At 40.1% G+C, this 26,250-nt stretch overlaps 1 protein-coding gene across 1 annotated transcript in view; it reads right to left on the minus strand.

The window, feature by feature from the left end:
• Positions 1 to 21,987, minus strand: part of lsamp (limbic system associated membrane protein) — a 147,644-nt gene extending 125,657 nt beyond the window's left edge. The window contains exon 1 of the mRNA XM_057351409.1: positions 21,718 to 21,987. Within this exon, the coding sequence (XP_057207392.1) occupies positions 21,718 to 21,790 (73 nt within the window). The 5' untranslated portion in view covers positions 21,791 to 21,987. The remainder of the gene's footprint in view (positions 1 to 21,717) is intronic.
• Between the last annotated feature and the right edge of the window lie 4,263 nt (positions 21,988 to 26,250).

Genomic DNA, 26,250 nt, shown 5'->3' on the forward strand with positions numbered 1-26,250 from the left:
ACACACAGGCTTTGGTTGACTATCCCCGTGCGGACAGTCCATAGGCGTAATGTTTTATACTGTACAAACTGTATATCTATTCCCTATCCCTAACCCTATCCCTAAAACTAAAGATCATAGAACACTTTTTGCATTTTTAGATTTGTAAAAAATATTGTTCTGTACAATTATTAGCTTTTGTGCCCATGAGGACCTCAATTTTGGTCCCCACGTGACACGAGTCCCCATGTGTTGGTGTGTATTCAGGTTTAGGTCGCCCACGGGATATACAAACATGACACACACACACACACACACACACACACACACACACACACACACACACACACGCACACACACACACACACTCTGACTCTTCTAACAAAAATATTCTTCATGTGTATATTCAGGCCCCTCATGTTTAATGCCCACAAAAGAATAACACCAGTTAAAACTTTTTCTATCTCTGACACACTCTGATTGGCTCATTAATGAAGCAGTAAATCTACTCATTAATCAAAGACTACCCAGAATCCTTTTCACTGACATCTCCCTCCCTCCAAAACAACAGAAGAGAGAATATAAAGTAGCACAGACTAGGCACGGGACAGTATGAGATTTTGACGGTATGAAAACATTAATCGAAAATACCAAATGAGCCTTCAAATAAATGATGTACATCAGATGAGAATGAAACTCAATTCTGACTCCATGTTCACTCCGTAAGGTAAAATATCACAGATAAAAAATCCCAGCAGTATCTGAAGGTATAGAAAAGAAATCCCAGCCGGTCCGCTCTCGTCTCATCTGAGAGACCGTGTGAGAACGTGACATCACAAAGTGCTCGTCTCTGTCTCGAATCCAATCGGCCTGTTTAAAAGATTCATTTCGTTGGTTCAGGAGAGAATCTCATTTGGCTCGGCTCAATGCCTGCAGGGTTGCCATGGTAATTATCAAATCCAAAACAACATGTTTATCTGCACGAGAGACAATTATTAATCCACAACGAGGAGAAAACAAGACAAGCCTCAGGACAAAGACAAGCGGCTCAAACATGATTCTAATCCTGATCTACTCTACATCAGTAGTGGCTTGTGGCTATAAATCTATATTAAATAATAAATAAGTTTAATATTCAAATGACTGATTACATACAGAACGCTTTTGTCGGATGTCTAGTGTCTTTGCCTAATTCAGCCTGACGGGGGCGCTCGAATGTTGATTTGCAGGCTCTACCATCACATGTTGAATGAAATCTTAAAATTGTTTGGTAATAAATAAGTCTTTAAAAAACAAAGTTCTCTCAAAGTTCTCTGAACTGCATTGTGCACTGGGTTAATAAAACACAAACGAGCCATTTACAGGTAGGCTATTTACAAAAACATTTAATATACAATTTTTGGTTTTGTAATATTTTGTATCTTTTATTGTTTATTCTTTTGCTTTCTAGAATGTAGACCTTCTGTATATTTACTGCAGGCTTAACGTTATATTTATTTAAACTTAAAGATTTATGATTTATAATTTAAAATGTGATGGCGATTTATTTAGATAAGCATTTGGTCGCTGCTTCAATGTTAGCAAATTTAAGATTACTGCATTGTGCTACAGAAAGCATAGTTTAAACATGGTACGTGTAGTCAAACTGTGTATGAATGGTAATCAGCCTGCCAAAAACAGGGTTAATGCACTTTTACTATAAAAAAACCATGGTTAATTTCCTTAAAGGGATACTCTACCAGCCAATCAAAATGTCCCCATGTTTTACTCCCCCTCAAGGCATCCTGACTGAACATGACTTTCTTCTTGAAGAATAATGCAGTCGGAGTTGTAATACCACGTATCATTTTACTTCCAAGCGATAGATTGGGAGTGAACGGGGGGCAGTTTTTTGAATCTCCAAAAAGTGCATCCATCGATCAAAGAACTGCTCGACACGGCTCTGTGGTCTTAACCAAGGTCTTTTGAAGCCAATCCATGCGTTTGCTTAAGAGAAATAAGAAGATTTGCATAAGTCGCCGTATTGAACTGATTGATTTGCTGAACCGACACACTTTACTAACTCGGATTGATATACCTTTGTCTGGAACTACATTCACGTAACATAAAACGTGCACTTCCATTTCTCGCCACAGATTTACATTGGAAAAACATGGGGCGCTGTTGAGCTTGGGAGGGCTGAGGGTGTTTCTGCCCTGCCTACAGTTCATTACATTGCTATGCTAACCCATCTGCGGAGCCAAGAGCTACATTTCCGCGTTTCATTTTACGACTTAAAATAACAAAGAATCCCCGAAGATATTAGTTGAATAATTCAGAACACATTTTCGAGTTAACAATCTTGCTAGATTCAGTTTATAAACAGTTGTATATGTCTGTGGGTGAATATTTTGGAGGGGCGCTGCCCCACCTGCCCATACAGACGAGCCGCGGCTGCTCTACATACAACCGAGTCCTGATGTCATGATCGTCAATCAGTGTGTCAGGCGTGTGTGTTTCATCCATTCAGCTGTATGGATGATCATGTGCTCAGACGTCCAGTGACACGCAAGACCAAAGTCAAACACACCACAGAATGTCATGTCATGTAATATAGTGTGTGTGCGGACTGTGATCATTAAAGATCGAATCATTCAACTGAAAAACTCATTAACATGGAAATGCAGAAAACAAATTAAAAGTGTAATCTCCACAGCAGCAGCAAATAAAACACCTTTATTTATTTATAATTGTTTGTTTGGTTGAATAGAGAACATTCATTTAGATTGACTGTGAATCTTCCTGGCTGCAAAATCACATTGAAACATACTGTTCATCCATGTCAAATGAGACAAACTCATTTATTAAAACATCTCCATCTGAACACAAAATCATCCCTTTTCAATGCATTTGAAGTAAATCCTCTTTATTCTAATAAAACCTGTGACTCCAACAATCTTAACAGCAAAACGCACATTTACACCCCAATAATGCGCTCTTCCTTCATTATTCTACATGGCAATCATGATGCAGTGATATGGAACATGAGATATCCGATGTGAATTTATTTACAGCAAAACTCATTTCATGTGAAGAACCCTCTGATCTGTATGTGAAAGTGACACGCGCACACGCACACACACACAGCATCGGATTATCATACATGAGCACAAGCACTTCTGGTGACACAGATGATAGCCCTATCCTGTCAATTTCTGACTGCTGATGACATGAAACAAGAAATTATATGAATTCTGAACACATCTACAGCATGAAGACTTGACACACACACACATGTCTGGTTTATTATCTCCGTGCGGACAGTCCATAGGCGTATTGAGTTGTATACTGTACAAACTGTATATTTTATCCCCTACCCCTAACCCAACCCCTAAACCTAAAGATCATAGAACACTTTTTGCATTTTTAGATTTTCAAAAATTATCGTTCTGTACAATTTATAAGCTTTTTTGCCCACGAGGACCTCAATTTTTGTCCCCACAGTGACATGAGTCCCCATGTGTTGGTGTGCATTCAGGTTTAGATCTATACGAGAACACGATGTTCACAAACTTCAGAATGTCATTTTCACTTCAAGCTTACATTAAAGAAAAGAAATAATAAACCAATGAAAACAGTCTATCATTTGTAACATTGATGAAAAACTGTGTGGTCATCATGATCAAAGAGCTGGAGTTTGTGGATGAGAATGAGTTGAACAGATGGAGAATCATCAGTATTCTTCACATCGCTGACGTCTGCTGCTGCTGCTACTATAATAAATCACATTTTCACTTTTCTGCCTTCTTTTGTTCTTCTGGAGGCCAAAACAGCTGAACGCTTCTCTGACATCACCAGAATCTGTGCTGTCCAGCACACAAATAATCACTGAGATGAGTCGGTGTGTCATGAATGACTCATTGTGTTTTCAGACTGTGAAGATCATCGATGTCCTCCTCATGTTATAACATCTGGCTATTTCTCACATGAACCCTGACCTGTTGGGCTGTGAGCTCTTTAAATGGACAGATCAAATGCAGAAAGAGTTCACGGATGTTGCTATTATTGTGTTTGAGGTCACTGAGATCGATGTTTAAAAAAGTTTAGAATGAATGAAAATGAGAGCAGTGATAACTGACACGTGACCTTAAGTGTATTTCTTTATGTAAAACTGCAAAATAATTACAAATCAGTTGAAAATATCTGAACTTATGTCAAATACTGAGAATGAATGGTTTGAATGTTCTAAAGGTACAAAGCCAATGAACTCCTGATCCTCTCACCACCCCAGAGGTCTTTGATACACATCTTCTTAATTTCTAAGATTGAGTTTTTATCGGGTAGGTTTAATTGTAAGAATTGTGTGTAAAATAAAAAAAACAACCAATGAATTAATGCATAAATCTACAGTGATCAGGATTAAAATGCTAATGTGTTCATTTCCGTTGTGCTTCGTTTGCATGTGAATGTTTAAACGTCGGAGTGTTTTATGCAAATGTGGAAATGAGGCCTCATTAGCATAAATACGCTGAGGGCGTGTTGATAATTCTGATATGAAGAGCTTTTATTGGCTCAATCCTATTCGTCACATTTACGATCCCAGTTTTAGTGGATGAAGTTCAAAGATTTGTTTGTGTTACTGTCAATCATTCGTCTGTGTGGAGCCTTTGATTCAATCCACCAAAACATCAAATTATCATAAAGTACATAAAAGTAACCCTTACGCATGCATGCACACACACACACACACCTGCATCTCTATCTATCCATCCGTCTAACTGTGATGTGTTCATTCATCAACTGTGATCGATACACTTTCTGCTGATCAATTCATCTGTAAAACAGCCATGACTGTAATTAATTACACATCCTCACTTCAGCTCTCATTTCATATCAATATCACACACAAAAACATGTGGATCACACTATATGTTTAAAGTCACTTTAAAGTCACATTATTTTTGTTTAACTTTCAGTGTATCACCTTTATTTTTTTTAAATCTGTTAAAAACAACCAACCAAATGTATCATCATCAATGTATCTCAGTTTTATGTTCAAGTTTATAGTTAATAATGAAGGTTTTTATGTAACATTTCAGATGACGTAAAAGTTTTTATACAGAACACAAATACACACCAAAGTCATGCACACGTTTTTCATACGTCTAAACGATAAACACTCAGAACTGTCAGACGTGTTTAGCGCTTAAACGGACCACCAGGAGAAAATGTTTCTTGTTGGGCGTTTGACGTCCAACCACACAATGTCAGACAGCCTTAACTACACAAATAAATGAAATAAAATTCACTTAAATTCACTGTGACCTTCACAACATCAGCACTGTTCAGGTGTTTTTTAACATTTGATTTCTTTCAAGGATTCACACATGCCTTACATGAACACTACAGTGTGACATCACTGACAACAACACACTACAGGACATGACTGTAAACCATGACATCTTTTATAAACATATAAAAGTGTTGTTAAATACAAATGCAATAAAGTCTCATCATCTCCCGTTGAGCTGTAAAAGAGTTCTGAAAGCCAGCGAGCATGAAATGAACATTGAGCAAACAAATGTCCATCACAAGATTATGAGTGTCAGACTGACAGAAATACACGTCAAGTAAAAAAGACCCGCGGGTCGTGTTCTGTGTCACGTCTGCTGTAAGTTTGAGTAACAGTCCGAGCTCATTTCTGGTAAATACAATGATGTAAAATGAGCGGCTGACGGTAACTCACAATCTGAGACGCTCTTTAGTCTCTCATATGACAGCTGAGTGTTTGAAATCAGATCAGGCATCATTTTACAATCCACCGCCGGCAGTTCAAAGTCAATTACATGCTATTGAAGAACTCCTTGTGAGGGTCAAAGAAGTTTAAAAAGAAAACTTGGTTTTATGTGTAAGTGTATCAACAAACTCAGGTGACGCACACATAACAGTCATATGGTGTTACTGTAACCTATTCTGACCAAAAAAAGACTGATTCATCTGTACATGGACTGAATTAACTGCACAAAATTCGTCTTTTTCTGTAAACGCACACACGCGCAAACACACACACGCACGCACGCACGCACGCACGCACGCACGCACGCACGCACGCACGCACGCACGCACGCACGCACGCACGCACGCACACACACACACACACACACACACACACACACACAATAATTGTGCTGTACTGAAAAATGTTTGCCTGATCTCCTGTCACTCACAATTGACCACAATCTTCACTTTCATTAAAACAAACTACATAACACACACAACACATGGCAGAATAGAGCAGAGTAATGATTTTACACTGAGTACCGTTGGTGGACTGTACCTGCGGTAGAGTTTGACGTGTGAGTGACAGCTGCCAGTCAACATGAGTGACAACAGATGAGACCACGAAAAAAAAAGACTTTCAATCTGTCTGTCTGACACAAGACAAACACAAACAGCAGCCTGTGTTCAAATGGGACAAACTCTGCATCTCAGATAAAGCCAAGAGTTGATACTTTGTTTGAAAAAACTATTCAACTGTTCTGATCTGTTCTAGTCATTTCTACTAACCTGTTATATAATGAGTCAACAGTGAACACCATCAGTGTTGGGGAAAGTTACTTTTAAAAGTAACAAGTTACAATATTGAGTTACTCTATAAAAAAGTAACTAAATACGGTACTTGGGTACTTTTTGTGGAAAGTAACTGAAAGTACTTTTTGCGTTACTTTTTCTCACCTAACTGATGCTCATGCTTTTCCAGACTTTGCAGTTCTTTAGTGTTTAACACTGTAATGCATTTAACAATCCTATATAGCCTATAACACACCTTTATTTTCTTTAAAAAACACATTTCAAACATTTCCTGACCAGTAGTCCTCCACCTCATCAGAGCTCTGCCTACTGTTGAAACTGCTAACTTCGTTGTCACTCTCCATATTATTGTGTTTTGACAGCGCGGCTAGTTGCACAAGATGGCGCCGGTGAGCTTTTGGGATGGCAGAGTAGTTTCCAGTCGTATAACACTGTGTGGGAAAATGAGGATTTTTGGCCGGCAAATATGGGTGGGTTTTTTTTAGATTTAAAAAAGCAATATATAAGCGATATGACAGATCCTCTTTGCATTGCTGTGCACTTCGTTGAGCCAAAACAACTCAATAGTGTTATACGAAATTATGATTAATCTAATATATAATATATTACTAATATTATTTTGAGGGGAAAAAGGACATTTAACATATGTTGTATATATGCTGGTATTTGGCGAGGAGACTAACAGATGACAGTTGTTTCCTCTCTTTCTCCCGTGCTCCGCCCACTCCCCAACCCTTCTTCTAACAGTGACCACGCCCATTTAAATCTGCAGATCTGTCTGTGCGTGCAGTGCCAGAAACAGTCGAACACATCTTAAGTTTACATTCACGAGGCATGAGACCATTGATTGCTGTTGCGTGTCATGACTCGCGCTAATTTCGCAATCTGAAAGTTATCTTCCAAACATGACCGGCATTTGCAGGACAATTGATTGCTGTTGCGACTCGTCACGACGTCACTCACGCTAATTTCACGATCTGAAATTTATCTATTGAGCATGACCGGAATTTGCAGGCATTTTGTCCATGGTGGCGAGTGCGGCCACACTATAGCTCCGCATCTGAGCTCTGGCCTCCCATCGCGGTGTCAAGGGTTGCCAGATTTGCGTAACAAAAACGAAGCCGGAACACTGCAGCACTGTAGACATGGTAACACTGCCTATGTCTGACTAGCGACTGTTTCTGCGCAAGGATGAGCGATCATGTCTACACTACTTTTAATTCAGAATTTCACTTCTGCAGTTAAAAAAATGTTCATATAAATCAATGATTAGACTGAAAAGTAACTCGAGTTACTTGAAAAACAAAGTAACTCGAGTATTGATATCTAAATTTATAAAGTAAATGTGTTACATTACGCATTACTTAAAAAGTACTCTGATTACGTAACGCACGTTACTTGTAACGCGTTACCCCCAACACTGAACACCATAACCCAATTTAGATAAGAAAATGAAGCATATCAGGTGATGTACAGTCCAACACAACCATTAACAATTACCAGAGAGAGAGAGAGAGAGAGAGAGAGAGAGAGAGTGAGAGGGGAATATATGGGTGATCTAGAGATTTCAAGGGTAAGATATTTTATCAAGAGGAAACAGTGTGTGTGTGTGTGTGTCTTTCAGGTGTAGAATCAGGTCAGCATTAATAGAAGCTGAAACTGTGCTTCATCTCAAGAGTGAACTAGATCACAAACGTGAAAAACTGTGAGAGTTCATCTGGCTCTTAAAATCTGCTGCTGTTCCATGAGGACTTGGAAAACATCTATTCAGTTTCATCCATTCATTGGTTAATCTGAATTCACTTATGAATCTGTCTCCATTAATATTAATACCTGCAGAAAGTGTCCACAAAACAAACATATTTTTTACAGGACACACTTCATCAAGTAAAACAGAAGTATAGAAGTGGATTTCACTGTCAGAGCAGTCAGAAGTGAAGAGTGTTCACTTTATCACACTGGATCACACCAACTCAACTTTATTTATATAGCGCTTTTACAATTTCATTGTTACAAAGCAGCTGTACATGAGACATATTGACTATAAGCAAAAAATACCAGTGAATCACTTTATCACTTTATCACACTGGATCACACCAACTCAACTTTATTTATATAGCGCTTTTACAATTTCATTGTTACAAAGCAGCTGTACATGAGACATATTGACTATAAGCAAAAAATACCAGTGAATCACTTTATCACTTTATCACACTGGATCACACCAACTCAACTTTATTTATATAGCGCTTTTACAATTTAATTGTTACAAAGCAGCTGTACATGAGACATATTGACTATAAGCAAAAAACACCAGTGAATCACATGAGTGAATCACATGAGTGAATCGCATGAGTGAATCGCATGAGTGAATCGCATGAGTGAATCGCATGAGTGAATCTCATCAGTGAATCACATGAGTGAATCTCATCAGTGAATCACATGAGTGAATCTCATGAGTGGATCTCATGAGTGAATCACATCAGTGGATCACATGAGTGAATCACATCAGTGGATCACATGAGTGAATCACATCAGTGGATCACATGAGTGAATCACATCAGTGGATCACATGAGTGAATCACATCAGTGGATCACATGAGTGAATCACATCAGTGGATCACATGAGTGAATCACATCAGTGGATCACATGAGTGAATCACATCAGTGGATCACATGAGTGAATCACATCAGTGGATCACATGAGTGAATCACATCAGTGGATCACATGAGTGAATCACATCAGTGGATCACATGAGTGAATCACATCAGTGGATCACATGAGTGAATCACATCAGTGGATCACATGAGTGAATCACATCAGTGGATCACATGAGTGAATCACATCAGTGGATCACATGAGTGAATCACATCAGTGGATCACATGAGTGAATCACATCAGTGGATCACATGAGTGAATCACATCAGTGGATCACATGAGTGAATCACATCAGTGGATCACATGAGTGAATCACATCAGTGGATCACATGAGTGAATCACATCAGTGGATCACATGAGTGAATCACATCAGTGGATCACATGAGTGAATCACATCAGTGGATCACATGAGTGAATCACATCAGTGGATCACATGAGTGAATCACATCAGTGGATCACATGAGTGAATCACATCAGTGGATCACATGAGTGAATCACATCAGTGGATCACATGAGTGAATCACATCAGTGGATCACATGAGTGAATCACATCAGTGGATCACATGAGTGAATCACATCAGTGGATCACATAAGTGAATCACATCACTGGATCACATCAGTGAATCACATCACTGGATCACATCAGTGAATCACAGCACTGGATCACATCACTGGATCACATCAGTGAATCACAGCACTGGATCACAGCGATGCATCACATCACTGCATCACATCACTGGATCACATCACTGGATCACATCAGTGAATCACATCACTGGATCACATCACTGGATCACATCACTGGATCACATCACTGGATCACATCAGTGAATCACAGCGATGCATCACATCACTGGATCACATCACTGGATCACAGCACTGGATCACATCAGTGAATCACAGCACTGGATCACATCTCTGTATCACATCAGTGAATCACATTACTGTATCACATCAGTGAATCACATCAGCAGAAGCACAGCAGCAGTGAAGCTGCGAGTTCCGACAGCAGAATGATGGAGGATTTTCAGAGCAGTTAATGCATGACATGTTGCTTTAGAGGATTAGCATATAAATGAGTTCTGTGCTTATCAAGTCTATTTGTGAACTCAACGGCACTGAGAGTCGAGACTGTTCTTCTGCATTATTATATCTGGGAGAAACGTCGTTCATTTTACACTAGGGTTGGGCCGGTAGATGATGCCATCGCCGATGGTTGACAGATATGACGATGTTGAGCCGGCATCGTGATTCCAACAATTGTTTTACTTTCGTCATGTGACTCTCACTGCTCTGTGCTGCGGGCTGCAAGTCGCGTTGTAAACAAATATGAACAAGGCTAAGGTGCATATAAACTCGCACACACTATACAGATTAGACTGGCCTGACTTTATAACTGTGGAGCTCGCGCTGTATAAGAGGATGCGCAGTTTGCACAGACCCGTCTGACTTCATAATTGTATAAAGAAGACTTGTGTCTGCGCAGCCCGTGTTGTATTTAGAAGGCGCGTGTCTATGCAGCCTGTGTTGTATTTAGAAGACTTGTGTCTGCGCAGCTGTTTTGTATTTAGAAGACTTGTGTCTGTGCAGCCCGTGTTGTATATAGAAGACGCGTGTCTGTGCAGCCCGTGTTGTATATAGAAGACGCGTGTCTGTGCAGCCCGTGTTGTATATAGAAGACGCGTGTCTGTGCAGCCCGTGTTGTATATAGAAGACGCGTGTCTGTGCAGCCCGTGTTGTATATAGAAGACGCGTGTCTGTGCAGCCCGTGTTGTATATAGAAGACGCGTGTCTGTGCAGCCCGTGTTGTATATAGAAGACGCGTGTCTGTGCAGCCCGTGTTGTATATAGAAGACGCGTGTCTGTGCAGCCCGTGTTGTATATAGAAGACGCGTGTCTGTGCAGCCCGTGTTGTATATAGAAGACGCGTGTCTGTGCAGCCCGTGTTGTATATAGAAGACGCGTGTCTGTGCAGCCCGTGTTGTATATAGAAGACGCGTGTCTGTGCAGCCCGTGTTGTATATAGAAGACGCGTGTCTGTGCAGCCCGTGTTGTATATAGAAGACGCGTGTCTGTGCAGCCCGTGTTGTATATAGAAGACGCGTGTCTGTGCAGCCCGTGTTGTATATAGAAGACGCGTGTCTGTGCAGCCCGTGTTGTATATAGAAGACGCGTGTCTGTGCAGCCCGTGTTGTATATAGAAGACGCGTGTCTGTGCAGCCCGTGTTGTATATAGAAGACGCGTGTCTGTGCAGCCCGTGTTGTATATAGAAGACGCGTGTCTGCGCAGCCCGTGTTGTATATAGAAGACGCGTGTCTGTGCAGCCCGTGTTGTATATAGAAGACGCGTGTCTGTGCAGCCCGTTTTGTATATAGAAGATGCGTGTCTGCACAGCCCGTGTTGTATTTAGAAGACCTGTGTCTGCGCAGCCCGTGTTGTATTTAGAAGACTCGTGTCTGCGCAGCCCGTATTGTATATAGAAGACGAAAATCAGAATAGACAGACCACTGGATTGAGAGAGTGTTCTGTATTACAGTTTGATATGAAATGCATAGATTTAAAGGTTTTATGACAAGCAGTAATACTATGATCAAGTCAGAATCAAGTACACGTGCCACAGGTCACTCTGTGTTTCATTTTTTTGGTCTTTTCCGTTTTTCATAGGACAGTTGAGACCGACAGGAAACAAGAGGGAAGAGAGAGGGCAAGAGGATGGGGAAAGGACCACGAGCCAGAACTCGAACTCTGGTCGTCTGAAGCGCAGCTGCAAATTTTAAACAGTATGTCCAGAGCGCTGTCCACTTGGCCACAGGCTCTGTGTTTCTGCTTGAACAAATCACTGTTTGCCTGCGTATGTCCTTTTGTGTATGAACTTAAGACCTCAGACTTCTCACTGATGTTTGATTCAGTCAGACGCTTTAAAGCTCAACATGTGTCTGCAGCACAACACTGAGACTGAAACACACAAGTGTTTCGGCTTGTCGATGTGCTTCAATAGTCGTGTACAAATGCCCAACAACACATCAATTATTCACTAATGCTCACCGCAAATTAGATTTCAATTGGTTTACAAACCCCGCTGAGATGTAGAAGGGCAGAGAGAGAGAGATAGGGATAGAGAGAGGACAGAGCCCGTACACGAAGCACTCTTAGAGAAAGCAGTGCAAATATTCATTTCACAAAGAAAAAAAACGTGATATCATAGCACAGAAGTTAGTCTAAAGCAGTGGTTCTCAGACTGGGGGCCCCAAGATGGATCCGGGGGGCCACAGATTTTGTGGCATTATAAATAAATTATATCCAATTAAACATCATAAAAATAAGACCAGCAACCAAAAGTATTGATGTCCCAGGATTGTATAACAGAATTTGTTTTTGGTTAAATTAAAATGCCAAGTTTAAGATAAGTGTTTATATGGGGGGCCGCAAAGCACAAAGGGGGCCGTACAACGAAAAAGTTTGAGAACCACTGGTCTAAAGGATATGAAGGTTGTTTTGTATTCAGGTTTAGGGAACCCTCTGGAGAATCTCATGAGACGACTGAAAATGGATTGTTTCAACACTGAAGAATGAACGGCTCTATTGTCTGCTTTCTCAGTCTAAACAAAATGACTGTTAAGTGTGTGTGAGAGGGTTCATGTAGCACATCAATGATTTCTAAAGGTGCTTGCCAACATTATTACCAACATTACCCTTTATTTCTGGACAGAAATTGGAGGTTTAAGAAAATGGGTCTGTGTAGGTGTAGCCCTAAAGAGTTTAAACAGGTAATTAATTCCATGATCAGTTGTCAACAAATAAAAAAGCAAACGGGATCTAACAGGCCGAGACGAGAAAAACATTTGAAGCCAAAAGGAGAAGACTCTGAGATTCTGCTCGTACAAACAAACCAACAACACAAAGATGACAAAACCATTAGAAACCAGTGGTGTGAATGTTGTGGCAACAGTTTGGTCTCTGTTTGCAAGGATCTATTCTTGCCCCCATTTTATTTTCCTTATACTTGCTCCCTTTGAGCTCAATTTTGAGAAAACATGGAGTACTTTTTCACTTCTATGCAGACGACACACAAATATGTATGTGCCCATAAAGCAAAATGACAATGCAGGGCTCTCTGTTTTAACTGCTTGTTTGTCAGATATTAAAGCTTGGATGTCCAAACATTTTCTGCACCTAAATGAGAGTAAGACCGTTAGCCTCATCTGGCAACCTAAATCAAGTGCTGGGAAGCTTAGCTATATATGTTAAACCATCTGTTAGAAACCTGGGTTTTATCTTTGACTCGGGCCTGCTACTTGATAAGCAGGTAAATGCAGTTGTTAAATCCTGTTTCTTTCATTTAAGACTTCTGGCTAAAGTTAAACGTTTCTTAACCCGTTCTGAACTTGAGAGAGTAATTCATGCATTTATATTTTCACGCCTGGACTATTGTAATTCAATCTATGCTGGTATTGGTCACTCCTATATAAATCGTTTGCAATTAGTCCAAAATGCGGCTGCATGATTTCTCACTGGAACACGTAAATTTGAGCACATTACACCTGTCCTACTCTCTCTGAATTGGTTGCCAGTTCATCTTAGAATAGAGTTTAAGATTTTATTTTTTGTTTTTAAGGCTTTAAATGGTCTGGCTCCTTTTTACCTATCTGAACTTGTGACTGTTCACATAGCGGCTAGATGTTTAAGATCATCAAATCAGAGACTGTTAAAGGTTCCCAGATCAAGGCTAAAAAGAAAGGGTGACCGGGCTTTTGCTATAGTCGGCCCTAAACTCTGGAATGGCCTCCCTTTATCCATTAGGCTGATTACTGCAGAATCTCTGTTTAAAAAAAACTTAAAACTCATCTTTTAGAAAAAGCCTAAAGCATTGCGAGTCATCCGGAGTGTGCTGTATTTGTATCCGTTTTATTTCTTGTTGTATGTCACTCTGTTTTGTTTCACTATTTACATTTGAAAAACTTTTGTAAAGCACAATGGTTCAACGACCGTTGTTGTATTGTGCTATATGAATAAAGAAACTAACTAACTAACAGTTTGGTCTCTGAAGGTCAGTGAGAAGCGCTCTACAAGTCTACAAGAAGAACCACAGAACTCATGTTCTCCTTCAGAAATGTGTCAGTCAATTCTCCTAATGGAGGAAGATTCTGAAAAAGTTACAGAGAAATACAGCACTTCAATTCTGTCATCATGCCTATTTTGCCTCATGTGTTTGTAAACCTGTATGTGACTCTTTCTTCAGTGGAACACAAAAGAAGATATTTTGAGAAATGTTTCTGTGGTTTTGAGTCAATGGAGTTCAGTGTTGTTCTTCAAAACATCTTAATTTGTGTTCTGCAGAAAAGTAAATAAAGATTTTTAGACAAACTAACCATTAGTGTTGTGTCAAATATTACAGTTACATCTAATACATTTTACTTACAAATGTTGCTTTGTTAGAATAAATAAACATACTTGAGATTATATGTGAAGGAGCAAGACTGTAACGGGTAATAACTCGACAGACAGACAGGAGAGATCTTACTGTAGAAGTCTTTAGTAGCCAACACACTTGTGTTATTAGCCCGGCCCTGTATTTAGGCATTAAAACAGTAATGAGAATATTTGACAATATATCCACACAGGTCTAAGATCCCATAATGACAAGACAACATCAGGATGATGAAAAGCTCAGGAGAAAGCAGATGAAGAGTCCTTGTGTGTGCCACACGCTCCCACTGCACTGTATTTTAAAAGTTTGCTATGACAACTGAAAGTCAACTCGCCTTCCTGTCCCGTCCCGATGATATCTTCATTTCGGGAGGTTTTAACCACACAAAGACCTTCATGGACATTCAAAGACCTTATGCTGTAGGCTTAGTTTAACCTGCAGATCATTTCAACACTGATCACATGATGATGACACTCAGTTTTTCATCAGTATTCAGATGAAACCCATTCTCAGATGAACGCTCTTTATATTTCTGTATTTTTGTGATAATATTATGAAAGGTCAAGTGGGATGATGATGATGACAGCATGAATCTCAACGTGTTTTACAGAATGTCTCTCACACACGCCTATGTCATCCATCGCTGTGCTCTTAGGCTTTGTTCAGACCGTCATCCCAAATCCCATTTTTGTGCATATCCGATTGGAATCTAATTTAAATGATTTATTGTCCACACTGTGTATAGCAACAGTTCAGATCCGATTTGAGGTGCTCTCTCTTTTTTTGAAATATCTGATTTGGTTTCTATGGCAATGACATGGAGCGTTGAACTTCATGCGTCGCTGTGCAGACCGATTGGTGTATGACATGGCAATACCGCGAGAGCGATTCCACAGCACACTGCTCTGTGTCGATCTCACAGTAGGTGATGTCATACGCTTATCAGTCGATGGCACATTTTTCTTACAATGACGGTGTGAAGCCGCTGCACTGTATTACCATGTCTAATGAAGCTGCTGCTGAAGTGTATGAAGCTGGTATGCGTGGCTTTATTCAATAATCCCGTCTCCTCCAGCACACAGACAACAACATAGCAGCCTTATATCTGCAAAGACGTCTGACGTTTCAACGTGGCGCGAGAACGTAACGTAAGACAAAAGCTACTCAAATCCGATCTGAGCGTCAGACTGAAACGGATCTCCAGAAATGCGATTTGAATAGGATTTCAAACCACATATGATATGCCCAAAAATCGGATTTGAAGTGACAGTCTGAACGTAGCTTTATTGGTTGAGCTGTGAAGAACAGGACTGACAGAGCCAAGAGAGACCCAAAGTATCTGACTCTGATTGGTTACAAACCACAGATGCCTTAAAACGCAACAACCAGCCTGGAAAGTTGTATCACGTGACAAAAACATTGCAAAAACTCCACAGTGTCCACTCGGCTTCATTCAATTCATTACTTATAAACGATGGACCTGTCTCAATTTCAGTTCAAGCGTTCTTTATACTGGCATGACAAATATTCTACATTTGCATTGCTGGTGCAGAGTAGTGTCAGTTTCTCACTCTCCATTTGTCTCTTGCTATTCTTCTCCCAAAAGGTGTTAGTAACGCAAGTTTGCTCAGTCTATAGAGTTTACCAGACTGACATCACACTACGGGTTGTATACCTGTATGTGAAAAATCTTAAATCTCCTCCATCAGCTCAGCAGAGAAAGTGAATGAGACACACATCAGCTGCACAAACTACTGCCTTCATCTCTTACAATAAATGCACATCTACACTCTTTACTTTTATTCCATTCTTATCTTTCTGCCTGAAATCTACATTTGAGATTGATATTTCATTTGTTTACTTACATATACTCGATTTTAGATTTCATTCTGTATTTATGCCTTACTCAGCACCTTATTTTAATTTGACTCTAATGTTTGTACTTATTGTATGTCTTTTGTTATATGTTCAATGCTTTGGCAATATTGTAAGAACACGCAATCATGCCAATAAAGTACATTGAAACTGAAAATTGAAAGTGAATGTCTTCTTATTTCATGTCCAGCCAAACAATCACAAAGTACTACAGACTGTCTCTCTCTCGCTCTCTCTCAGTATATTAAGTTTGTTCACTGTAAAGCCAGCACATTTGGGATGTTTTAACACATTATATTAACAGTATCAAACAACTTCAAAAGATGACACCTTTCAAATTCCAGCCAATTGATCTAGAAGTATTAGCTCAAAATATAATCAGCCAAATGAAGGCGTGAAAGGCACAAACGTTTCATTTTTCCAATGAAAATGACACGTGGATTAGGGGCTGTGTCCACAATTTCTTCAATTGTTTCCAATAGAAACGCCGCGTTTTTTTGAAAACGCAAGCAGCTGGTGTTTTTTTTTTCGTGCTCAGCGCGTTTTTCCCACGCTCGGTGCTGACGTTCAACCGGGCGCTCAGAGTTGAAAAATGCTCAACTTCGGGCAGAACGCTGTGCCTGCAGCGGACATTTCAGCCACGTAAAAGCACATCGGTGGACACAGCCCCTTAAGATCAAAACTGACCAGGGGGTCCGTCACTTCTACAGTTTGCATTAGAATGAACCACAAGTTATTCATTTACTCTTCTGTACGGTGGATTCAGCTGAGAGATTTCTGACTGACGTCAACATCTGGATTCAGCTTTTCAGATCATTTCAAGAGCAGTAAAATTCTGAATCATAGTTGGGAGTGAAACTACTGAAGTTAGCCGTTTAGACGGAGTTTCACTCTGAACATTACAATGCAGGGCTCGACATTAACGCTTGTCCGCTTGTCCGGGACAAGTGAATGTTTTGTATGGGCAAGTGAGAGAGAATTTTACTTGCCCGACCGGACAAGTAACTTGAAAAAAAAAAACAGTGCGACATATATGTAGAATAATAAGAATATGTGCATTAGACAGAGCTGCGTGTTTGTCGTGGTTGTGCTTGTTTGTATGTGAAAATAATTAATGTCCATGCGGACGCAGAACAAGCACCTTCCCGAAGACCCGTCAAAATAAAGACCCGTTAAATTGAACACTCAGACAAAAAATACTGTAGTGTACTATAGTATTTGCTATTGAAAATTGAAGTGCCCTTGTAGTAAATTGATAAACACTGTATACTATAGTAAAGTTAAAAAACAATATAGTAAGAATTTTACTGCAGTTTACTATAGTAAACACCATAGTATACTACAGTAATTTATGTGGACAAATATACCACTGTTGTATAGTAAAAAAGGAAAAACACAGAACTTAGAAATATTCAAACAAATTTAGGTAATCTAAAAATGATATGGCCCTAATTTATTCATCTGTATGTAACATTAATGTCTTTTGTCAGTTATCTGCCTATTCTTTATGAACTGCACTTTTTCTGCCTGTGCTACCAAACTTTAAACCTCTCTAGCACCAGTGCTATGTTCAAAAAAAGTTAACTTACAGCCTTAACACTAATAATAATTACTGCTTGCCTTTGTTTTATAGCAGTCACGGAAAGTAGGCCTATAACCAAATTCAGGCGGCCAAAGCGGACACTAGTTAAAATGCTTAGAAGCAAACTTGACCAATCTAAATCCTATAAATTATATTGATTATATTATAATTCAAATGAAATACTGTATAATTTTTTTTAATCTTTGGACAAGTAATGAATTTTCTTTACAGTGTAGCCTATTATACACACACAGTATCAACTATTACGGCTGAAGGCTGCGATTTACAGCACTACCACAATCACATTACACAATAGTGTTGAAAAACAAACCCATTTTATAAGATCAGAATTCTGCTGAGAAATACAGCCACTGTGCGATGAACAATTTCCAAGAATTAAGAAGGGTTTGAAGCTCAGACACATAATGAGGTAGCGTGGGATTTCTACCCTCCGCTCCACCCCAAACCCCTGAACAGGAGCTGCACAGAAAGTCAATAGATGGAGAGGCGAGTGGAATCAGTAGAATTCATTCCGCCTCTGTTCTCCTCTGCAGCCATCAAAGCAAACGCTGCCTGACTGGAATGAATAATCGCTGCAGCTCTGCATGGCACGCAAATCAATGTCGGACTTTCAATATTCTGTTATTTTTGATAAGACTTCACCACAACAACCAACTGTTCTAATGGAGAATAGGGCTATCGCGATTATTAAATAATCGTCTCATCGCGATTTTTTTACCTCATCGCGATGGTTTCAGATCATCGCAATTATCGCACATCTCTATAGAAGACACTAGGGGGAGCTGTAGTGCATCTGCATATTGCATATTTTATTGTATATATAGTAACTAAAGCATGGTAATACTTGTAAAATGTACCACCACAACACTATCACTTAAAAAAAAACTAATGCATATACCATAAAAATAACCTGCAGTACAATTTAATATAATTTAAAATAATCTCAGCGTGAAAACCAGCCTGCCAAAATTTCATTAACATAGAAGTAAACTTTTATTGTAGTCTTGCAAGTGAGAAAAAACAGACTAGAAGCTTTTCTATGACCGATAGTATTTTAATGGTGGCTTCAATTCACACCTGATCAATTTACTTAATTTACAAGTATTTGGCGGTTGTATTATTGACAGGTAAAAGCCTAAACCTTAAATATATGACCCAATTTTTTCCTGTGTATTTCTAAGAAAAAAAACAGTCTTATATTCAGAACAATATGGTCGTTTCAAAGCTGAATAAAACATGTATGAGAATTAAATGCCAAAGCCCTAAAAGAGACAATTAATCGTCATAATCGCAACGATTTATTAGACAATTAATTGTCAGCCAAATTTCATAATCGTGACAGCCCTAATGGAGAATGACCAAGATCAGTTTGTGCTTTAGTTCTTTTCTCACATTCTTCACTATCTGCTGTGATGTCTTCCCTGTGTAGTGTACTAGAGTGTGCTCTTGTACACTACACCATACAGGTTTAAAATGAGGACCAGGTTGAGTAAATGATGACAGAAGTTTCATTTGTAGGTGAACTACCCCTTTAATTTGTGTGTCGGTGAGTATAGAGAAGATGTCACAGTGTCAGCTGAGCTCTTCTTTTCTGTTGCATGGGCCGTAAGGTTCAGGGAAACCCTGCATGACGGATCTCTCATGAACCTGCTGACCCGATCCAACGGAGACCTCTAATGGGCCATCCAGCGCAGGCACAGACAGTCAATCCTTCGTCACTGCTCCTGCATTAGTGCTAAAGTTCCCTACAGAGCAGTGGTGTAGCACGTATACACCGTGTGCGCACACTTTTTCCACAGCGCTGTTTGCGTATAACGACTTCTAAAGATCTTTATAAAACGGTCAGTTCTGGTCCTTGATTCTGATTGGCTGTTATAAGCCGTTATAAAATACCCCAGTAACCCACTGCTTCGCGGGGCTTATTGCTTTAATATTGACCTCTGTATACCCATCTCCAAGCTACATTTGTGCTAGCTTTTCCTTTTTCTTTATTTTGTTTTTAAACTCGCAATTCTTTCATACAATTGGGGCATTTCTTAAAAAATTCACACTATTTTCCGCAGACCCGCCTCCGAGAACCGCGTCATCATGAGTGTCTGCAGCGCGCCAGCAAGCATGAAAATGTGCGAATCTTGGATATCTGTCACAACTTTTAATTTTAGCTTTATTTAAATGACATGCGACGACATGAAACAAAGCACTTCCGTAGCCCTTCAAAAGCTTACAAGCCAGAATCCTTACATTTTCTCTGCATCCTTCTATGTACAGTTGTTTTAAACCCCTCGTTATTGTTCTACATTCAAAATAAGGTATTTTTCACCCCAACATTTACTTTATACATTTATCTCTTCCCCTTAAATGGTTAAGAAGTATTTATACTGGGATGGCAGTGTTGGGAAAGTTCAAATCTTGTGTATGTATTGTAATGTGATGTGTTAAAAAAAAGATATGCCTTGTAAAAATATTTTTGCTCAACAGTGCCTGCATTTATATAAATGCGCTTAGTGTCCTTTTTTAAAAGTAACATTTTTCATATTTTTAAGCAACAAGAGGTCTGCAACTTCTGTTTTGAAAATTTGAGGGTTGATGATGATAAACCTCCAAGTTCACTGATTGGCCCACCACTTTCACTGTTCATCCCAGAGAATTATGTAAAGTCTGTAAATCTGTACATGTAACACTGAAAATGCTAGGCTATTCATAACCAATGCATAAGTGAAGAATTTGGCATAAATATGAATAAATGGCACATTATAACAATGTCATGTTACTAGAAAAACAAACAAACATAATGAAGGCTTTTTTTGGGCCGTTTGGGTTCGGGGTAATAATGGTATATAGTACACCACTTTTTTATTAGGACTACACCAGCTTTCACATTTGATCCATCAGCCAGGTCCATCCATCCGTGTCTGTAACTGTAATCTTCTGTTGAGTTTCGTGTACCCGAAAGTTTTTTGTGTTTTCTGACATAATTACTGTGCAACCTAATGAGTGTGTCCTATCCTGACAGCAGAATCAATATTACTAATGGATGTAAGTGCTCTCATCAATAACATTAGAAGAAATACAACAGCAGAGTTTTTGCTCAGGCATCTGCATATGTATAAACGTCTAACCAAACAGCTCCTTATAATGAGACGCGTGATTGATAAGAGAAGAAAGATATGAGCTCAATCCTTCAGTCGTATAAAGCTTCAGAAGGTCCTGCAAGGACACGGTCAACAGCACATCACTGTTACAAGTGTACTGATCACCTGTACTGATGCTGGTGCTGATGCTGAGCTTCACACACACACACGAATTCACAACAACCACTTCTGTCTGCAATAAATCTCAATTCAAACCATCAGTACATGAAGGTCTAAACTCAATCCGGGAACAGAGCACACAAATAAAGATGGACACGTCCTGGAACATCGGATCTTAAACAACCCATCAGTAAAAAATAAGCCTATGTCGTGAAACATCACCGTATGACTGAATGAACTTATGAATGACAGCGACAAAAAACGGCACGACTGCGCGCGTCTTCTATGCGAGCCGTTTTATATACACAACGAAACGGAAACGCGCGTGACGATTGTGATGTTCATCTTTACCTTCAAAGCCGAGGAGCACTAAGAATCCCGGCAGAAAGATCGCGTGCATCCACAAGCAGCTCATGTCGTCCATCCGTCGCCAAGTATCTGCTTCTGCTCGTGTTCGGCTCGGTGTCGGTGATGATGACAGCAGAACTCGTACTCGTACTCGTGCTCGTGCTCGTGCTCGCTTCGGACGCGGATGCTGCAGCTAAACCTCTGATGCTCCTCTGATGATGTGCTGCCATCTAACGAAGAGCAACTCAGACTCATTAAACATGAGACACACGTACATCCCTCTGTTTCCTGTTCCTGTCTAATATCCACCTTATATTTGAACGCGGAAGTAAACGACGTGACGTACATCCTTTTTATTATTAATGCCAATAAACCAATATAACATACAGAAACTATTGAGAACAATATTGATAGTTAGACTTCACAAAAATCATAATCATACAAGGAAGAAAAAACAAAAACAAACAACAAAAAATAAATAAACAAAAAAATAAAATGGCATAAGCCAGAGGGGGAAATTATATAAGATTAAACATTGAGAGCAATTTTTGACTTTTTTTAATGATTTTTTTTATGCCCACCAAGGACAAAATATATGCCTTGAAATCAACCAAAAAAGGACAATAGTAGATTTTTACCCCAAAATTTGCATTTGTGAATAAAATGTTTACCAAGTATAACAAAAAGATAAACAATATTTATTACACGGCTCATTTGAATGCTTGATTCTGATTGGCCAGTCGCGACATTCCAAGGGTTGTTATTTTCAAATAACAACCGCTCAAAACTAATAACACACTGTAACCCGGATGCTGCTAATCATTTTGAAAGGTGCAGCTTAATATTACACAAAATGTAATTATAAATATGTATTTTAATTACATATATGACATTATACTTACAAATGATTAAACCAATTTGCCTGTTTGTGATGTTTGAATGTCGTTTCTTACTTTCGGTTTTAAACTAAACGGCTTTTCCTCGCGGAAGGTCTACATTCGGTAAAACTTAAACTAATAAATTATTTCAAATTCACATTTTATGTCCAGTTTTTTTCTCATGTGGCAAGTAGACGTGTAATAAACGGGATAATGTACAAGCAGCCGGATGTTATCGCGAAATAAGACCTGTAACGAACCTCTTAATAAGGAGGAAAAGTTTAAAGAGAATACCTTTCAGGATAACGACGAGTACTCAGTAAACCAGATTCTTTGGAAAAATATATTACTTTTATTGAAACATTATATAAGTCTTATGCATCAAGTTCAATCACCCACGGTTTTGTATGACTTTACCAGGGCCAATGACAAATACAGATATGATTTACGGCACAACACTACACTCTAGTGGTTACTCAAAGCACAGCACCCCCCCCCACACACTTCCCAATAGGAGTTTAACACACGATATTCACTTCACACAGTGATATAAATTGCCTTGCGCCACGCTCAGTACATACCCCCTAGGACCATTGTAACCGTTGCATATAAACTCTAAAAACAAACACAATCATTCATACACGTCATACACTCATACAGATAATGTTTAAAATATGGCACTTCCCGTTCTCCTCCAACGAACAAGACCCCGACCCGGGGTCTGGGAGGATGTACAGCCCGGATGTGCTTTCACATCCGCATGAGACTTCCCAGGTTGCGGACCTCACGGAAAACCAGCCAGTCGCTGGTATGTTAGGTTCAGGTCCACAGAATGCGCAGCAACATCCAGCAAGTTGCGGGTGTGCCTGGTCGACGTCCACACCACTTGTAGCAGCGTCCAGCCAGTCGCTGGTACTCAGTGTCAGTGTCTATTAGATCCTTCTACGCCTGGGCTTACCTCTGAGCCCTCCCACAAAATCCGGTATATGCTCGCAACCACACGAACCAGTGGCCAGCGCTCCTAACATCCCCCCACTATCTGTCTAAACCCAACAGGTCCCGCTATCTAGCTATCTTCGTTGCCGGACAGACCCTATTTGCCTCGAGCAACACAAAGCGTCCCCTTGAGATTCCGTTCCTGAGCGCACACGGCCCTTTTGCATCTAGTCCCGGTTCTCGCGTCTCTCGCCTCAGGTCTCTTAAATGTCCTCACCCCCAGGTGAAATCAATCACCCTTACCTGATTCTCACGACGAGACCCGCCCACAGCTAGCTCATGGAAGTGGACCAAGCCAACCACCACACCTCCTGGCACAAACCCAGATCCCCAAGTTCATTACAACCCTCTCCCCTGGGCAAAGAGGACTCGTGCTCGAGTCACATTACATCATAATCCTTAGACCAAACTGGTGGCTTCCGAACCCGCACAGGCCGATTGCCTTCTGCCGAATGCTCCGGGTTGAGCTCGATACCTCCCGTCTCCTGCTCCACCTGTCCCTGCTGCACATCGTCATATTTAATTGCATTACAGGAATTGACGTATTGATCTTCAGGGAAAAGATTGAACACTTAATCACTATAGGAGAGATATTTTAGGTAGGGATGGGCACGAGTACTCGATTACTCGAGTACTCGAACGCGACATCGACGATCGATGGTAAAAACGATGATCGTTTGGGTCTATAAATACATTTTTTTAAATTTTCTTTCTTTCTGATTGGTTATGCTGGCATTTCGGGTTGTGCCTAGTTATTTGATTGTTGCATTGTGAGAGTTTGCGGTCCAGAGTCAAGTCCATTTTACCCAAGCAAAAAGAAACTGGACGTTTCTCTCTTTGCGCTGCATTCAGTGGGCACAGAATTTCTGTTTATAATGGCTTAAGGGCTCAGCATACTACATTTGAAATCGAAAAACGACCGTCTGTGACCTGATTTCGAACAAATTCTGGTCCAAACGACAATTTGTTTCACCAGTTTGCAGCAGCAAACCGAACAGAACAGAACTCTCCGGGAAAGTTCGTGTTGGCCGGTAAACACCCTCGATCCACCATTGGTTCATGGCCATTACGTAATAGGTGGGTGTGTTTGTGTGGCCACGTGCGCAGAGGCTATTTGCATACGTCATGTAAACCCCGCCTTCAGAAACAAAGGGGTGTTGGATTGTTCGAAAACACTATACCGTCTCTCAACGTTTTCGAGCTTCGTTTTACCCCAAAACGCAGAACGAAAGCGCAATTTGCCTGGACTATGCTGAGCCCTTTAGTGACGTATTCGCGCCACTCGCGAGGCAGGGTGAGCGTTTTCAATCCATTCCCATGGAAGCTGAGCTCGCGTTGCGCTCGCGGAGCAAAGCGAGCATTCCTCTTCTCCGCGAGCGCCACGTGAACGTGCGCTGAAGTTCATAAGAATGGATTAAAAACGCTCACCCTGCTCCGCACCAGTATATTTGGAGACAAAATGTCAGGTGAGACCACTACTATCAGACGGACTTGTCAGACGAGCATAAGAGACTTTACCGTCAGACACTGACAGACAGAAATGTGACAGGGCAGAGATGACGTTTCATCTCACGCTGATATTTCTTTTAAATGTTTACTTTATTTTCAAAAACATTGATAGTGAATTTTTAATAATCTAACAGTGTCGATTTAATTATTTACTCAATCTTATAGTTTTATTAACATAAATTTTCGTATCAGTGTCGTAATTAAAATCTTTTAATTGTCACCATGGTATGGGGACATGCCCCGCCCCCTCTAATGCCCTGCCCCCAATTAATCGAGTACTCGTTTTTCAAACCTGTCCAGTACTCGAAATGAAATATGATCAAAAATTCCCACCCCTAATTTTAGGTAGCTAGATTTTTTTCTGTCTAGGCTCTGCAGGTCTGATTTGCCTGCATTAAAAACGCCTCTCTTATGTACATCTCTTACGTTTGCATGCTTTTTCTTTTATTTAGGGAGACCCTGCTACACCTCATCCAACCATACAGCTGATGGACAATGACTGGATGATGGCAATCAGTGGAAGAGGTTTCAGTGTGGTGAAAGTTGATGGAATAGGAGTGTGCCAGTGCACCAGCATTGATGAAGCCTTTATAACAGCCTTCAGTATGTATTTTACCTTCAACATTGCATATCCAGCACATCTGAAAAACACACTGACTTTCCTTCAGAGGCGCATTATTAGTATCATGGAAGAAGGAGACAAGCCCCTGCCAGTAACTTTACTCCGAAAGATTAATCTTCTGTATTAGATTCTCATGCCTCAACTGTACCAGTGCCCAAAGTGCACTCGAAGGACGTTCACTCTTATGAAGTTAATCCAGCATGTTGGAGTTGTTCATGCACATCAACCAAATTTTAGTATTATCTGTGGTGTAGATAGTTGTCAGTCAACTTTTTACAGATTCCATTCTTTTAGAAAACATGTGTACAGGAAGCACAGATGCTTTGTATTTAGGCCTTCTGTTCAACTCAACTCAACTCAACTTATTTATATAGCGCTTTTACAATTTTCATTGTTACAAAGCAGCTGCACATGAGACACATTGACTACAAGCAAAACAATCAAAGTTGTACCTGCAAAAACAAGAAAAGGTTGAAAACACAGAAGACAGACACACCCACACACAAAACACTCCACACACAGAACACGCAC

The sequence above is a fragment of the Triplophysa rosa genome, linkage group LG14, assembly GCF_024868665.1.
Source record: "Triplophysa rosa linkage group LG14, Trosa_1v2, whole genome shotgun sequence".
NCBI classification, from domain to species: Eukaryota; Metazoa; Chordata; class Actinopteri; order Cypriniformes; family Nemacheilidae; genus Triplophysa; species Triplophysa rosa.